Here is a 17,868-nt window from a genome sequence, read left to right as displayed (position 1 = left end):
GGTCAGCATGGGTTATCATTTATTTTATTTATTTATTTATTTTTTGCCTGTCCCATATGGTTTTTTAGCCGTCAGAATTGATGTCTGAAAGGCAACAAAGATACCTAATGGATTTACTTTGCCAAGTGGATCATCACGGCCTTGCTGTTTTGGTCCATTTGATCGACCTTTGCTGTTATTATTTATTTTATTTTATTTTATTTTATTTTATTTTATTTTATTTTATTTTATTTTATTTTCAGTTGTCACAGATGGGACAGACATGACTGGGGGATAGGAAAGGGAGAAAGAAAGATGAAGGAACAAAACACAGAGGGGAAGAGGGACAGTGAGAAAGGGCACTTAAAAAGAAAAAAAATCTCACGGATCACCTGTTGAGAGAAAGAAAAGAGAAAAAGAGAAAACAAGTAAAAAGAGGGAGCAACATAATAAACACAGCACTATCGCATTAATCTAGCTAACAGTAAATAACAGTAAATACTAAATATTGAATGTTGTTATGCAGCACGCAGGACCGACAGCGCACAATGTGCTTTGAGGTAGCAGCCAAGAAAGGTGTCGTTTGTGTCTGTGTACACCTGTGTGCACACCTGTGTGTATCAGCGTTTTCGTTAAATGTAGTCGTGTTTGATGAGTTTCATTTCCTCTGATGTTAAACGTTAAAGATGATAACACATTTGATCTTCGTTGGTCTTCTCTCCCTCCTCAGCTCTTCTTTATGTCAAGGTATGATGCACTATGCAATATATTGTTATGACAGGGCTAAACGTATGCAACTACCTATTCATGTACCATTATGCTTTTTTTGGCACTTTTGTGTGGTTAAATGTTTGTGATATATGAACAACGTCTTTGTACATGTAAATGTTTCCTTAAATATTTCCCTTTTCTGTTCTTCAGCATGTAATCCAAATATTCTGTTGAACATGGATTTCCCGGGAAATGACATAACATTTCTCTACTCCCCTGATGTTAACCACTGTCAGCTCCTGTGCACCCAGCACCCCTCTTGCCTCTTCTTTAGCTTTATTCGTGCTGATTGGACCCACGATGACAGGTATGACTGGCACAAATGAGTTGCAATATATACACGTACTTATCCAGGTCCATCTTGCAGTGGCAGGTTGTAAGGTGCAGCAGTCTAAGCAACACCACCAAAGTGTTCCCAAACAAGGCGACGAGTTCCTTCCAAATGACCTTTCTCTGCACCGTATCTCTAAAGTTGAGCTGAACTAATTTCTGCTTCTTGTATCTGTGATCTACTCCTGGTCCTGGGTGAGAGTGAGAAGTTAGATTGACAAAAATCAAAATCACCTTTGTGCTTGTTTCTCTTTCACCACAAAATTCAACAGACTGTGCTCTCCAGTTCCATGGCATATACTTTTTTGAGTGAGGAGGTTGATCCCCTTGAAGTTTGAACACACCATCCCTCCAGTCTGCCAATCCAGAGGCACTCTCCCCAACTTCCACGAGATGTTACAGAGCTGTCCCACACTGTATACCAGTATACTCACCCATGGTTACTGCCTCTCACTGATGGCAACTTAAGATTTCACAGAGTTCAGCCAAAAGTCTAAAGACCCATATCCAGCTATAGGAAGCACAGTATGTCATGTTATTTCAGGATCTGTTATTTATGTGTTATATTGGTTTTACTATGGCTCCTTCCACTTGTCGGTCTCTGCAGGCACTTCTACTGCTACCTAAAGTCCACTCCCTCAGGAGAGCCCAGTGCTCAGACTCCAGTACAGGGTGTCACTTCTGGTTTTTCTCTAAAATCCTGCAGCCCAGGCCCACGTAGGCTTACAACCATTAATAAACCATTTTAAAAATTAAGCAATTCATGAAGTATGTTCACCTCCAGTTTACCTTTCTCTATGCATGTTTCTATTGTTTGAAACAGAACCTTGCCTGTCTGAGCTGTACCAAAACATGGACTTTATCGGGGGAGACTACAGGTCCTTGTTCACAGGTGACCACAAGGAGTGCCAGCGAGTGTGCACTCAGGACCCTGCGTGTCAGTTCTTCACTTTTGTAAAACAGAATTTCTCAAATAGTAAAGTCAGGTAAATTTGAGTTAGGATAGTGTATTTATTTTAAACATGTTTCCATATTTATTTATTGTTTAACCACAAAAGATTTGTCCTACACCTCTGCATTTCCCAAAGTTCATCTTATTGCATTTTATTGCGTCACATCTTGTTTTTTTAAACTGCATGTCCATGTTTGTCCATGATATTTTGCACTCTAACAGCAAAGGAGAATATGATTTCTTGTTCTGTTTAAGGTATAAGTGTTACCTAAAATTCAGTTGGACTGTACCAAGGACTCCTGTTATTGAAAGAAAAGCTGGTGTAACATCTGGATTCTCCCAAAAAACAAACCAAACTCAGCACTTTGACAAAGGTACATAGACCTAGTTGTAGCTTTCGGCCCACTTCCTGTTTGTTGCCTGTGTGTTTTCCTAATGTAAGTAAGTAAAATGTATTTATATGGGCCTTTTAAGACTAGAATCTATTACAAAGTGCTTCACATGGGAATATAAAAGCATATCAAACAAAACAAATGTCTTTCCTCTTTTATATTCAGTATGTCAGAGAAAGCTTTTTCCAAACACTGACATCCCAGGAAGTGACATTGAGTCTCTGCCTGCTGCCTCTCCTGAACACTGTCAGACTCTGTGCTCAACTCATCCGCGCTGCACCTACTTCACTTATAACAGGTAGTTGTTTGTGTTTCAGACAACGTCTCATCTGAGAGTGAAACAAATATCTTATGTGTTTTTCTTTTTCTTTCATGTCTAACAGGCAGTGTAATAAAACTGTACTTAAGTGCAGAATTATAGCTCTACAGCTCTACATTATATGCAAACATTTAGACCCTCTTACACATTTTGATTTTAAGGCTTTTTGATTTTATTTGTTTGTTTTTTAGGAATACCTTTGTTTGTTACCTGAAGGAAAACACACATGAAATAGTCACCAGGGCAGATACAGGCACTTCAGGGCTACCACACCGTTCCTGTCAGCTTGACGACAGTGAGTAGCGCAAATCAACCTGTAATGCTCCGCATGAACGTGTTTGTGAGCGAACAGTTACTGAACAGCATACAGTGTTGTGAAAAGTATTTGGCCCCTACCTGATTTCTCATTTTTCTGAATATTTCACAGTCTTACATGTTTTAGATCATCAAACAAATTTAAAAAGTAGACAAATAAATGTGGGTGAATACTGAATTATATCACTGTTACATAAATGTTCAATTTATTGGAACCTGGAACACCTTAAGAAACACTCAATCAGGCAGTTCCTGGAGGATGAAGTAATTGATTCCCCCACCTCTAGGGCATTATGGTTCAGTCCCACATTGTCAGGTTGCACTGGTCCAGATCCCGGACGAGATACCCCAGGACACCATCGACTGTCTCATAAGTATGATTAGACATGCATGCCCTGATGTGGTTAGGCCGCTTCAGAACAGGCTTAGGCATGCACGTCTAGGGGCCAAACAAACTACTAAGGAGGATTTTGAGGTCATACAAGTATAGATCTGACATCACTGAAATCTGATTTGTTTTGAAAGTGTTTCTTTAGCTTCAAACAAAACAGAAATATGTATGTGGGGTAATCGGGTTGTTAGTTTTTAACTGTTGCAAATCGGCAACGCCTGCCTCGAGAGGGTTAATGTAAAAATTAGTATTTCAGACATGATGACAAACCAAATCTATGTCATTTTCCTCTAATACAACATGTGGATGTGAGACAATCATCTTTTGGGCTTTGTTCTGTAAAGGTAGCCTAATATTGTTAAAGACACTGTAATTATGCACAGGAATATTTTATGTGTCCATCCCTTCAGCACAGTGACATGTGTTTCTGCTAACAGACTGGGCCAGAGTGGCTTATGAAGGAGTAGATTTCAAAGGTTCTGACATTCGCTATGAGTTGATGGATGATGCAGACACATGCCAGAAGACATGCACTGAGGACCCTCACTGCCAGTTCTACACCTACGCTGATGAAACCTTCTTTGATCGCAGTTATCGGTGAAGTATTACGAATACTTCTGTGCACACTTTAAACTAGTAATTCACGTCGCACCCAGAAACCACGTCACATTTATTAATCTGTTGTATTCACACTTTTTGTAATCTGATGACAACTATATCTCCAGTCTCTAATTTAAACTGTTGGGTTTTGTACTGTAGGCGTCGCTGCTACCTGAAGCGTGTCATCACCATCCCTGCTCCTCCCAAAGTCATCAAAGTCACCAATGTTGTGTCGGGTTTCTCCCTTAAAAACTGCCCATAGACTCAGGGATCTACTTGTAACATGTGTGAAATTAAGTTTGAAGACTTCACAGCTCTCAGTGGGATTTTTGTGGAACCTAAATAAATCATTTCAAACATGAGCTGTCTGTCTGACATGTTTATTAAACAAATATGTCCACTTTAGTCTCATCTGACCAAAAGGAAAATGTTCCAGAAATTTTTGTTTGTTTAGATGCAACACAGCTAACCTAACCTAAAATGTGCTGCTATGTTCTTTTTAGTCAGATGAGAGTTTTTCTCTGTAAACTTTCCAAACAAGCCACTTGTTCAGTTTTTTGTGATCGTGCTGACATGAACTTTAACATTTAAAATGTTAACTGAGGCCTTTGCAATCTATAAACGAACTCTTGGGTTTTATGTTTTGTTTGGGTTTTCTCAAAGGATTGCACGTTCTGTGTTTAGGGCGAATTTGCTGGAATCTCTGCTCCTGGGAGGATTATGGTTTTGTATTAACACACATGTACATGCTCCAGCCCCAACAAGCTCCCAAAACTTCTGCCCGGGTAATTAGTTGCCACACAAGACACAATAAAAGGGGTTCTTACAGCAGTTTAATGACATACAGAGAACATTCAGAAAGGAGAAAAAAGCAAAAACATACTATGGAAAATATGTACAGGACATTTGGCAGTGGCTCTGGCTACAAAAGAAAGGAGAAAACAAAGGAGAAACAAAGCAAATTAATGCCAAGCCCAGACCACCAAATCATAATGGGATATCTCTACACATGTGAGGACATGGCAGTCTCTAGCCACATGATCTCTAACACCAACAGCTACATAAACATATACACCGGCCTCTTTAAAATATTGCCTGAAAATTGCAGAGCAAGCCCACCTCCAGCTTAAATAAACATGACACAAACCATAGACCAAGATGGCAAAATTTGTAAAGAATAACCACTCCTCTTTGCAATGCTTCCACCTTGTGGCGGATGTTTGTAACCTCAAGTGAATACTTTACACCATGGACGAAGAAAGAACATGTTTATCGGCATCCTAACATCTCAAGAGAAACTTTGTAGTCCAGACGGGACTCAGCGTTAACAGCGTTAACAGTCAAATGCTCCCAGATACACACATTTCTCTGTGTTCTAGTAAATGTACCCGTCTTGTTTTAAATTTGGAGGACTTTCTTCTAAACATCAGGAGTTGAACCACTTTGCAGTAACAGGTGTAATGGAAACTGCTGTCGGGGCTACAGCACTATGTTCACATAAAATCAGCTAAAATTGTGGTTTTAAAGTTCATGCAACAAATATAATGTCCACTATCCTGAACAAACAGTGACGTGAACAGAGAATATACGTGCAAGGTGGCAATTCTGGATGAACATTGTTTTAATGAATTTTAACTGTTTACAAATGTTTGTTGTTATATGTTTATAAATGATCAATTTTTGCATTGTGCAGTTTATTTGTTTTATTACATTTTGATAGAAGGAAATGAATCTTTGTCCCTACATGTTCTTCCTTTGCTTTTGCACCTTTGTAGTTTTGACAGCAGAGGTCACTAAATTAACTGCATAAACCACTGGTGCTCATACTGTGTTCAGTATAGACTTTGGACATTTACTTGCCAGTGGATGTGCTAATCACTTTAATTTTCAGTGATCTTTTTAACGTTAGATTTATATGCTAGCACTACCATTATCTAATAAGTAAACCCTATTGGGTAATAGTGTTATACAACGTCTGGGGATCCGAATGCTTCTTTAAACCTTTAAAACATGGGCCTGAGAACAGTACGGTGGTGCAGTGGTTTGAGGGTTAGGGTTAGCCTGGAAAAAGACTGTATAGTAAGGATGGACATGGCTATTACATTATCAGCTGGTTTGTAGTCGGTCCGCTTGTCAGTTTGATTTTCCTTCAAAAAATAAAGAACTGATGGCTTTTTCATTTTCTGTTCATTAGATAAATTTAAAGTTGAGTTTTTGGGGCCTTTTGTTTATAGTATTTGTCCGTCATTAGCTGACAGGCAGTTATTCACCCCAGATAAATTAGATGTGGGGTGAGACAGGAGGAATTTATCACTTGGAGTTCATGATAATCAGATTTATTTGATTTCAATGAGTGCAACAGCTGCCCCACAAAATCCTTAAGAAGTAACAATGGGCTGGGGTCGCCTAAGCTAATGTTAGCCACATATATTTAGTTATATATATATATAAAATTATATAAAAATTTAAAAAATCAATAGTGATGCATGCATGTCATCTGCAGGCTGGCCATTAGAAAGACTGGCTTTTACTCCCCTGTCTATGGCACAGACAAACAAAAAATGAACCATGTTCCTATTCTCGGAAAATTATATCTATAGACATGTAATTAAAAAAAATCAGCTGTGATGCATTGATGTGGCTGAGTTTACTTTGTTCTCTCTCCGATTTGTTTCGGCCATCCTTCCTGCTTGCTGAACCCTCCTCTTTTCTTCACTGAGTTTGCACCGTGTCCTGTTGCCCTACATGCACACTCACATACACACAGCATTTCCCTCCTTCTTTCTCCAAAGTTTCCTTCCCTCCTTCCTTGCACATCCCTCCACCCTCACTCTCTCCCCTCCCCCGTGGGAAACCCAGCACAGTGTGACTGTGGTTGTCCTTCCTGGAAGCTGTGGTGGTGACTCTGGCTCCTCCACGCAGGGGCTAGAATAGTGCCAGCCAGCCTATGTGTGTCTGTGTTGTGTGTTGTCTGTATGCCTGAGTGCGTATCTGTGTGTGTATATGTGTATGTGTGTGCGTACACCCTCCACAAACATTCCACCACCACACTGTCCGTCGGTCCGACCGCCGGCCGGCATCGCACGAGAGCCACGCCGTCACCGCGGTTCAGTCCTGACGCCAGCCCTGAATACTCACATTACACAAACACATACACACACACGACCATGCACACTGCATAAACAAAACACTCAACAAAACACACACACACACACACAAAGAAGAAAGCGCAAGAGACTGGCTCGAGCCCACAAAAGCACACTCACTCAAATAAACAATATGCACTTTGCGGAACACACACATTTTTGGACCACAGACCACAGACATTGCATCCTGAAGTAGATCAAAGCGTTCCCCAGCAGTAAACACACACAAGGCTCTTCTCTGCCCTCTCATCCCCGCAGAGCAGTTTTGGTGAAGCATGGCACAATTATGCTGTTTTTGAGAAACAAGCTTGTTGCAAGTGTCATTCATCAGCTTTCGGGTGCTTCTCGTGCACCCCGTACACGCTGGCCCACTCTCTGTGATTCACACTGCTTCTTTTCCTGTCCTTTTAAACCCTCGCAGTCCCCGTAACCCTGTCTCCTGCCTCCCTCCCACCCTGTTATTGAACGTCTACACCAAATCAGTCACTCAACCACAGCCCTTCAGATCTTTTCCTTTTGTTTTCCCCTCTCTCAGTCTGTCTCTCCTCTCTCTCCATCCCTCCCTTTTCGCCCTCGTCTTTTCTGTCTCTCCATTGTTGAGGAGACAGTGGCGCAGACAAACAGGGAGAGAAGATATCCGCTGGTGTACCGCAAGATTGAAGAGAAAGAATGGCAGAGAGACAGCAGAGGAGAGGAAGATACATCGACTGATACGAGGGTAAAGTTAATTACAGGGGACCGCCAATTAGAGGGCAAAGTGATGGGCCTGTTTGCCTCGCCGCGGCATCCCAAAAACATCACCATCTCCCACCATGTTTATCCTCTGCAGCCACAAGACCACAGCTCCCATCAGCCGTCACTGGAAACAGCTCAGATACCAAGTGGGTTATGGCTGGGGAACATGCAGGCAGTGTTTGCAGACATAGTTAATATACGGATAAACGCCTAACATGCAGTCTTTTTTCTTTTCTTTTTTTAAACCATTCCTTTCCCATTTGTATTGATAGCAGATGGCATATCTGCAGTTACATGTTTGCGTTTACTGATATAATCGGAGAAAAACACAGAAAACTTGAGCAAAGAGATAAAGGCACTTGGTCTTTATAGAAATTTTGTCAAACATTCAGAAAGCATGATCAAAAGTATAAATGTTTTGGAAAAACAGAAACATCACAGTTCTGGGATCAGTAAAATCTCAACCGCACTCTCTGTTGAGTGTTTTACTGTGATTATGGCTCTGGTGGACACTCTTCTTTGTGTGTATTTGTCAAGCAAAATCAACAATACGACTTTATTCAGAGCTACTCATTCACATTCCCTCTTTGTTCCGTAACATATGATTGTGATCGTCTGAAACTTTACCCATCACCGGATATGGCTTTTTAGAAGCAGAAACAATCATCAAAGGTTGAATACTTCTTTCTCCAAAGGAACCAATATTTGCTACATAGAGCACATGGGAGGTCCATGTCCGCTCAAATAAAGAGCTGACCCTCAAAAAGCACCGATCTCAGTCCCCCATCCTTGGGCCGCCTTGGCTGATCCGCTCAAGCCCCTGCGCTGGACTGTGGGAGACCCCATAGGTGCAAAGGGCCTGAAAGAGACTTGTGGAGGGGCGGAGGATGAGGAAGTGGAAGAGGAGGAGGTTGAAGGAGAGGAAGAGGAAGGGGTTGAGAGAGGTAGAGGTGAGGCCCTGCTGGAGCTGTGAGGAGACGGCTGTGGCGGTCTGGAGGGGGCTAGGACTGGAGACGCTGCGAGGGAGGGCACCCTGTGGACGGTGGCAAGAGCTGTAGGTGCAAGGAGCTGTGGTGCACCCTGCTGGCACCCGGCCAGGGGGGTGAGGCGTAGGGAGGCGGGCGATGGGTAGCTCCCTAGCAGGGCCAGATCCCTTCGCCCACTGGGGAAAGGAGGGGAGGAGGAGGCTGGGGAGTTAGGGGAGATTTGAGGGAAGGATGCCCATGGCCAAGGAGCGAAGGGCAGGGCAGAAGCAGGGGGTGACTGCAGGAGAAGAGGGTCTAGCTCACTCGCGCAGTGAGAGAGGTGGGAGACCAGACGAGCTCCTATAGGGTCTGGGGAGTCCCCCTCAAGTGAGCTGAGGTACCGTACCACCTCTCCAACGCATTCCCTGAAGCCCAGGGTCCTGTAGTCGACTGCCAGAGCCCTCGCATCAAAGTATCCTGAGGTGGAAAAACAGTTCAGTTTAGTCTTTGCTGAATAAATGCAGGGGGAGGCAGTAAAAATCTCTTTTCTAAAGAGGAGGATAATAAATAATTATGAATCACTGCTTTATGTGGAACGGCTGTTTGGGAGAATCCGAATAGGGCAGCAAGCAAGAGTCCAAATTGTCACCTTTTCCTCCCATGGCATGCAGCAGTTTGAGGTGGTCCACTGTCATCTGTAGAATCTCTGCTTTCTCTAACTTTGATGAACCCTGCAGTGAAAATTAGCAACATTCTGATCAGTGGCACGATGACAGAAAGCTGCTTAGTCTTTTAGTTTTATTGTCTAACTATGACAAAAAATATCATCATCTCAAATTCATTCCTTACCTGTTTTTCAAAAGCGCTGGGCACCAGTCTACGGAGCTCTGACAAGCTGTGGTTGATGCGGTCTCTGCGCCTCTTCTCTATGATCTGCATAAGAAAAAAAAAAGCAAACTGAGTTGCAGACTCAACTGAAAAAGAGACAGAACCGACTAACATCCAATGACCTAATCCACTCACCCCTCTTCTCTTCTTTCGAGCCAGAATCTGCGAGGCGCTGCCTGGAGACATGGACCCAGTGACTGGGCTGTACCGCGAAGATAGTGTTGAAGCAAGAGAGCGAGATGAGTAAGAAGGGACACAGAGGGAGAAAGAAAAAAAAATCATTTGATTTTCCTGCATATTGTTATTATTACCCTCCTTAATATGACACAGAGGCAGGATGGCACACCAACTCCCTTCAATCTAATTTGTTTTTTGGGCACAGAAAAGAAGAGCAGTGCCCGGGAGAGGAGGGAAGATGAGATTGTTTTCACTTTAATGCATTTCTGGACATTAGTCTCAGTGAAATGACATGCTGTTCTCCTTTCCGTCTGAGCAAAAGCACTTTTAGAAAAGATGATTATATAGCCTCGAGGCGATGCTTGCGCTCACATGGGGCTCCAGCACGCTGCAATGGGAGCATGAGCTCCTCCGAGTACAGTCATCCAATATGGATTGTGTTTGTTTGTGAACTCTCATCTTACAGGCCTGAAAGAGACTCCGAGCCTCACAGTTCCCTCCAAACTGCCCCGCTAGAGACTTATTTCTATTAGATTTTAACATGAGGGCTGCCAGTTTAGCTGTGTGTTTTTGTTTAGGTAAATCTTTGATGGGGTTGACTTGAAAAAGCAGCGCTGTCTTCTGTTTGCATGTCACATGGCAATTTAATTTATCTAAACCGTCTTTAGCGTTACTGGCTCGCTCAGCGCCTGTGATGTAAGCAGCACTGCTGGGAATGAGTTTTTGTATACTGTTACAAATACACTTTAATGACTGGCGCTTTGAATCCAAATGTCTTTTAATGCTGAGTCAAGGAATTTGACAAATTTATCTAAGAAGCAAAACGCTTTAATGACTTTAAAATAGAGTGTGCAGCGTTCAGAGTAATTTTACTGTTTATCGGGCATTTTCCACAACAATGGAACAAGTTACATGCAGTGGACTGCACTTAATCACCTTGGCACTGCAGGCCGCGTTTGCATTCAAAGGTTAGAAGATTTTTTTTTCCTCTTCCAGAAGTATTTTAGCGTTTAACCAGCCATTTTAACTGTGTAGTTCACATTTTTTATCGGAGTTTTCCAGTGCAAAAGCAAGATTTCAGTGTTGGGATTATAACTTTATAATAAAAGCATAGAAAAACTCATTTGTTTGTGAAAAAGCAGTTTTTCTATGCCTGAAAATGCAGTCTTGGAAATGCAGCAAAAATGTGTGTCTGACATAGACGAGGAGATCTTTCATAAAGTTGCTAATTAAATAACACACTGTTTGCATGGAATAATAACACTAAACTCATGTGGGAAAATGCACTTTTTTCATATTTAATGTGACGTAAAATATTAAAACTATTTTAGAGTTGTTTATTAAAACCAACTCATGAGCTTTCACTTGTGTTTCTCATGTGAAGAAATTTTCTACATCAACTGCAGACATTTCATTTTAAGACATAATACTATAATCACTCATTGTGGTTCAAATCAATAGATTTTTTATAAATATACATATATACAATTAATATTCCTGAGTGAATGACTTCCTGCTCATGTTTTCATCTCCTGTGTTGACACTTCAGCGTTGACAGGCCTTTTTTGTTTTACATGGATGGTCATGCACGCAGCTTTTTCGACTAACCCCTACACTTACATGTGCAACAACCGCTGTAAAGCTTCTGTTTTACACAGAAAGTGAACACTGTATATCTTACCTATCTATCTAACATAAATCTATAATAAATCTGCTTTTCTGAACAAGAGAAATTTGCTGATTTGAGCCTCAAACTTCGTTGACACGTCAGTTTTTACACTGACATCACTGACGTGGTTTTTAAATTTGCTTAAAGATTTATAATATGCTAATTAAACCGTGTCAAGACTTAAAAAATAAATAAAAATAAAAAACTTTGTACCTGAATGCAGGAATCTTTAAATAATAAGAAGTTCTATTTTGCTGTAATTGCTTTATAAACACAACCTTGTGGGACCTCAAACTTTTCCCACAGTCTTTTAAACTCGTTACTGCACAGCAGACTGGAAAACATGCTCGGGGCAAATTTGCCTTTAACTTTGTCTGCTAAATACAGCCGCGCGCCATGTAATTTTCTTTTCAAACATGACTGGAGGGAACGTGTTACAATCTCAGGTGTGACTGAAGGAGGCTCACCAGTAGCTATCTTCTTGGCCCACGTCAATGAACTCGTCGGTGTCCGAGTCCGGAGAGCTGTAATCGTGAGGTCTCTTCATTTCGCTGCCCCTTCCTCACTGGCTGGAGCGATGACGACTGATGACAGAAGGACGAGGAGACTGACAGGTCTGGCTGGATGATCTCGTTGGTTCCTGCCTCTGCCTCTTTAGGAAGTCTCCCTCTGGATGAAGCACTCACCCTGCGTGCCCGTCACTCTCTGCTTCTCTTGCACGGTTACTTATAAGAGCTCTGTTGTCCTTAGTTACTTCTTGTCACTCGTGTTTGTTGTTTTCGCTGTCGTCGGTTCTTCATGCGTCTTCTTTTTTTCTCTCCCTCTCTGTGAGTCAGTGGTGCCACTTGATCAACCCCCAAGGGCCCATGACAACTAAGAAAATTCACAAGCTGCTTTAGTCTTGTACTCTATCACTGGCATCCAATCATAGTCTCTCTCTCTCTTTCACTGTTATTTCTCTCTTGGCTCGCTCGCTCTGTCACAGCCACCCAATGACAAAACAGGACTTTGGCAGTTTGGGCAGGGTTGCCAGTTTTGGCTCCCCCGCCTCCTTTCCATGTCCCTCCTCTCTCCCTTTAATCTGCCCTTCTCTGGCTTTTCACCCTCCTTCCCTCTCTCCTGCACCCCCCTCAGCCTCATCTTTCCACCCCTTTGCTCAATCATCCTCTGTCAATTAGCCTCCAATTTCATCCTGCTTTCCTTCCTTCCTTCCTTCTGTCCTGCTTTCTTTCTCATTCTGCTCCTTTAATTATGCTGTTCCATAGAACAATGGCAACAGGAGGGAGAGCGAGGTGAGGAGTGTGGGAATTATGAACTGTGAAAGCACTCCATCATACAGAGGCGATGCACAACATCTGATACTTGCACAGTCTCACGAGTCACTTTTGACTCGAGTTCTTGAGCAATTTTGTGTTGTGAGAGAGAAACGACACAGAGTGAAAACACGCCTGCAGAGATGAAACGCAGCCAGCGCCGACCTTTGAGCTCCATAAATGATACAAATAGAAAAGTTTTATACTTGTATAGAAAGATTTTATGGGAATAATTAAGCCGTGTCAGCAGTTTAACTAACAGTGTTGGCTGTTTTTTGCTCTTGTTTTAAAAGGTGATATTTAAAGTACCTAAATCATTACAAGAGTATACTACAGGGATTTACAAGCAATGCCAATAATTTATGTTCACCTTTGAAAATAACACTTTTATCAAGCATCAATCTCCAGTGTGACAAATAATGTCAACAAAGTTTTAGAAAACTTTAAAAGAAAGCATATCACTGTGTAGAAGAGATGGACATATTGCTTTGTGGTTGTTTTATGGAGCCAGAACTGACCACACAGCTCAGCTATCAGTTAACACTCATAGTTGACGTTTATGAAAAATTGCTATGAAACGATAAAAATTGGCAATAGTAGGCTACAGAAAGGATCTGGTGGGAAAGGGTTTTGGTAACAAGCTGTAAATTTCAGAGAGTGAGTGAGTGATTTTTTTTTTTTCAATGTGGAAATCCACCATAGACTGTATAAAAAAGATAGACATAACCACTGTGATATCAGCTATCAGTTAGTGTCCCATTAGCTGAGTTTTTTTTAGTATTGCCATCCTGTTACTAGGTGGATCTAACTGTGAAATCAACGGTCAGAGTACCATCTTCCTTTTTTACTCTAATGAAGACAGTAATGTATGCCAAAAACATAATGTTTCCTTCACTGACTTGAAACTAGCAATGGACCCCAAAAATTACCAGGAAACTATTATTGAGTAACTGGAAGTCTTTTTAAAGAGTTGCCCCTGCTGGCCATTAAAGAGACTGCAGAACAGTATATGTAAACTATACATATAGATGTGTGGGTCTAAAAACATGCCATCTTGCCAAATGATGCTGCTAGCGCTATCTGAGGACTCAGCATTCCACTTTCTCATCTAAATATGATTGGTTCTGGCAACAGTCGAACAGCATAAACAGGCTTTAAAACAGTTATCCAGAAATATTGGGATATGTAACCATTTATATATTTAAATATCCAACTAATTATACATCTATCTTTCATATGCATTCTATGTCAAGATGTAGATTTGTCACTATCTTTTTGAAATTACAGCTTCAAGTATTTCAAGATAAGAAGTGAGGCACAGATAAACCCAGCTTATTCAAATCGTTTTTATTCAGCCTGTGTGTGCAGAGATGAGGGCAGGTACTGAAGGGTCAAGGAGAGAAGTCACCCCACTGAGTGTCTGAACATCTGGGCTCTTCACTGGACAAGATAGCACTCTCTATACACTCACACACACAGAGCTCACTCGCGGCACTTGTTTCCTCTGCCACCGTGGGAAGATTGCTGGTGCAGATTGCCATGGAAACATGAGACCCAGGCGCCGGTTGTTAGGAGCGATGCCTAAGTGACCCAGCAGTGTGCGCATATGTGTATGTGAAAGACTGAGAGAGGCCAAGTGGCATGCCCTCTTGCACACAATGCCCAGCTGAGGGTGTCTCTTCCTGCCTGGCAGACTGGAAGGGTGTGTTAGTTTAAACATAGGCTGCGACAATGAATGAGTGCGAGGTCTTTGTGTATACTAGTTGGGCAAGTGAAGTCGTTTTTAAAACTTTAATTTGGTCGTCTTTTAAATGGATTTCCAGTAGTCTTTATGTTCTTTTCAGCTTCATCTTGCTCAGCGTGACGACAATCGAGCCTTTCCTACAATCATTTTTGTCATGTCGCATGTGTAAAGTAGTGGAATAACTTAAAACATGTGCAAGTGAGTGTGTTTGCAATAGCCAAGTGTGAGTAATCAGTGTGACCATCACCAGGGGGCTCGCAGTGTGGTGGATATGAGTCAGGACTAACAGAGTGGAGAAATCCCTTTTCTCTCCCAGCAAACAACCCCCACTACCCAGTTCACATATCCTTTCATTACTAATCATTCTCTAATTCAGATCTGGATTTCATTTCAGCATCAGAAAACTGGGGGGAAAGAAAGATGAAAAGACATCTATGAAGTCAGCCTTCAGTGTTCCGTATTGCTATTTTTATCACCCACTCTTTACTTCTCTTCAAAGGTTTACTTTCCCATTTGTATCGCACGTCTCTTTAAAAACAAGAGAGAGAGATCGCTCTGGTTTGCCGGCCACACCGCCCAGCTGTTCCGAGATGAGGCAAGTTACAAGAAAAGAAAAAAAGGGAAAAGAAATGGAAAGTAATTAAGGAGATAAATGATTAAATAGATATATTAATTATGAAAATGGTTTCATGGTGGGGGCGTGTGCGAAGGAACGGTAAAGCCAACATAAGAGGGAGACGAGAGCTGGCACTGGGTGGTTGGATGGAATTCTGGGAGATTTCTGGCGATCTTGGTCGGCCACTTCAAGTACTCTCCCTCCCTCCCATCCCACCAAACCACAACAAGGCAAAGTCCCTTATTGAAATTAACAAGCTCATACTTTTACAATTTGCATACACACGCACACATGCGCAACTCAAATATGAACATGAGGACACGCACGCACACACGCGCGGGAGGCCACGCACTGATTCATACAAGCTAGCGCACACATGAAACTCCCTGACACGAATGTGGACAGCACATACCCACAATTTATAAGGCACAAACACTCAGCTGCAATTATTCTTTCTAAAGCATGACTGCTGCTATTGTTTGAAACTCTGTGAGATGGAACAAGCTCAGTGGGGTATTGTGTTTGTGACTTTTTTTCTCCGCATTTTTCAGTGAAACTAAATAACTGATCACTGATACGTCTCACTGCATGGTTTGCTTTCATTAACAGTACACCAACAAATTTTTTTTGTCAAAATGTAATGTACATGCACCAGTTTAAAAACAAAAAAAGGGACCTAAACCTGCTGAAAAAAGAGACATGAAAGTAAAATCCTATGTATCATAAATCTGAAGGAGGGTCTTTTTAACGCATTTTTTAAATTTCTAATAAAAGTGAATATTTGGAAACGATGCAGATTTTCTAGAAAATTTGATTAACTGTATGGAAATCAAAAGAGTGCTGTGTTATTATGTTAAAATATTAATAATAAAATGTAAATCTTGCAAATAGAACAAGCTAAAAAAACGACACCTTCACATTCACAATATAATAATAATATAACATCTTATTCACAGAAAGTAGAAAATAAACAACAAGAAAACAAATATGTTTCCAAATATGTTATTTAAATTGAAGGTGGTCCTTAAAATGCTAATATACCATCAAACCATCAAGCAAGTTAAATATTTATTCACTGTCTTGAAGCCCCGTAGTGAGTCTGTGAAAGGCCAAATGTGGTCAAAGGGGCCCTGCATGGTGCCCTGCTGCATGCAAGCGCTATTGACACATGCCCTCAAAATCAGTTGATTCCGTATTGGTATGAGGCCTTTATAATAGTCCGACTGTGGCTGGCTGCTCTGTCGCAGGGATCAGGAATGGATTGGCATGGGAACTGGCATCAGACTGGCTTGGCACTCTCTGGGCCGGACCCATGAGGGATTTATCTGCCTTTCAGACACATAAGGAATGCTGGGACCTGATGCACTTGCTGTCTGGCTGTCTTCACAATTCACTCCAAATAACCTGAATATATGAGGCATTCCTGGGAACGCCAGGTTTGTGCCCACAGGGTGTCTCCAAAGAAACCCATTGTGTTTTTATGATCTGATTGAGCTAAGATGAGCTGTGAATAAACTACCAAAGGAACGCAGCAAGACGCAGCCAGAGTGAATGACTGAAATAGTAGCTGCCGTGATTTAAGGTGTCAGTAGGGCAAAATGGCTGCGGCTACGGGTCGTGCCGTCTATCGGAGAGCGAGAGACACAGAGAGAGAACAGGGAGAGGGCGAGAGAGTCCTCCCTCCTCATCTGGCTCCCCCTTTGCAAAGATAAATAAAGAGGCTAAAAGCCGAAGAGAAGAAGCAGAAAGGAGCTTTTGTGGCTTCCGAGTGGGGTCCCTTTCATGACGGTTCCCACAGCACTGGGCCTGTGATGACATTCACCATGTTTCACACACACAGGCACACACACACGCTGATGGGCCCTGTGACTGCGGTGACTTTCGCTGGTGCCGGGCCCCAGACGGGACGGCGAGGGCCCCGAGAGCCACAGGCAGCCATTGTGCTGTCGCCGCGGAAACCAGCCTCTTTATGTCAGACATGTTTTTCTGTTTGTTTTCTTTTTTATGTCTTTAATGTGGGCAAGGGGAATGTTTCCCCTCTCATCTACCACCCTCCACCCCCCCCCCATCCCTCCACACTGCACTGTGTTGCACCACCCCCTACCCCCACCAACCATACCCATCTTCCTTCCCCTCCCACCAATTCATCCACATTTGTTTCTCCTCTTCGCCTCCTCTTCTCCCTTATGTTGTCCCCACCCCACCCACTCTGTTTCCCCCTGGAGATCGTCATTTGTAAAGCTCTTTGCTTAGACAGCCCATATCTTTGTCGTGGTGTTGCGGCCTCCCTCTCACTCAACTCCTTTTTATCTGTGCTTCGTGAGGGTTTGGCACAAGCTGGCACTTTTTCTTCCTCCTGCACTGAAAAAAAAGAAGAAGAAGAAGAAGAAAAAATGTGCACAACTCTAAAACAAGAAAACCTATCCCCAAAACAATCTCGCCTTTCCCACGCTAAGCCAATTTTCTTCATAAGATTAAACAAGCTCACCAATAACGACGTGAAAGAAAATTGAAGGCGGGGGGTTGGGGGGGTTGAGAGAATCTGGCTATGATTACAGTCTGACAG

The 17,868-nt window shown here is 42.2% G+C and overlaps 2 protein-coding genes across 2 annotated transcripts; one reads left to right on the top strand and one right to left on the bottom strand.

Annotated features, from left to right (window-relative positions):
- Positions 1-640: 640 nt before the first annotated feature.
- On the top strand, positions 641-4,381 carry LOC146609987 (coagulation factor XI-like). The gene is made up of 9 exons (XM_085346179.1): positions 641-726; positions 901-1,057; positions 1,688-1,797; positions 1,904-2,066; positions 2,288-2,406; positions 2,590-2,722; positions 2,935-3,038; positions 3,887-4,046; positions 4,209-4,381. The coding sequence occupies exons 1-9, from the start codon at positions 666-668 to the stop codon at positions 4,309-4,311; spliced, it is 1,110 nt and encodes a 369-aa protein (XP_085202305.1). The 5' UTR covers positions 641-665; the 3' UTR covers positions 4,312-4,381.
- Positions 4,382-8,689: 4,308 nt separating this feature from the next.
- On the bottom strand, positions 8,690-12,176 carry heyl (hes related family bHLH transcription factor with YRPW motif like). The gene is made up of 5 exons (XM_085346722.1): positions 12,097-12,176; positions 9,919-9,985; positions 9,745-9,828; positions 9,545-9,626; positions 8,690-9,372 (listed from the first exon to the last, which is right to left on the bottom strand). The coding sequence occupies exons 1-5, from the start codon at positions 12,174-12,176 to the stop codon at positions 8,690-8,692; spliced, it is 996 nt and encodes a 331-aa protein (XP_085202848.1).
- Between the last annotated feature and the right edge of the window lie 5,692 nt (positions 12,177-17,868).

This window comes from Diplotaxodon limnothrissa, linkage group LG22 (genome assembly GCF_057381915.1).
Source record: "Diplotaxodon limnothrissa isolate DT_005_m linkage group LG22, D_limnothrissa_male_GT1.1, whole genome shotgun sequence".
In the NCBI taxonomy this organism is placed as follows: domain Eukaryota; kingdom Metazoa; phylum Chordata; class Actinopteri; order Cichliformes; family Cichlidae; genus Diplotaxodon; species Diplotaxodon limnothrissa.
Note: the sequence above shows the minus strand (reverse complement) of the source record. Positions and strands in the feature narration are given on the sequence as shown.

Coding starts and splice junctions, on each gene's coding strand:
- heyl (XM_085346722.1), bottom strand. CDS start 12,176: ATGAAGAGACCTCACGATTACAGCTCTCCGGACTCGGACACCGACGAG. Junction 9,829..9,918: donor CTCGAAAGAAGAGAAGAGGG/GTGAGTGGATTA, acceptor TTTCTTATGCAG/ATCATAGAGAAGAGGCGCAG. Junction 9,373..9,544: donor GCATGCCATGGGAGGAAAAG/GTGACAATTTGG, acceptor TTTCCACCTCAG/GATACTTTGATGCGAGGGCT.
- LOC146609987 (XM_085346179.1), top strand. CDS start 666: ATGATAACACATTTGATCTTCGTTGGTCTTCTCTCCCTCCTCAGCTCT. Junction 1,798..1,903: donor ATCCTGCAGCCCAGGCCCAC/GTAGGCTTACAA, acceptor TGTTTGAAACAG/AACCTTGCCTGTCTGAGCTG. Junction 3,039..3,886: donor TTCCTGTCAGCTTGACGACA/GTGAGTAGCGCA, acceptor TTCTGCTAACAG/ACTGGGCCAGAGTGGCTTAT.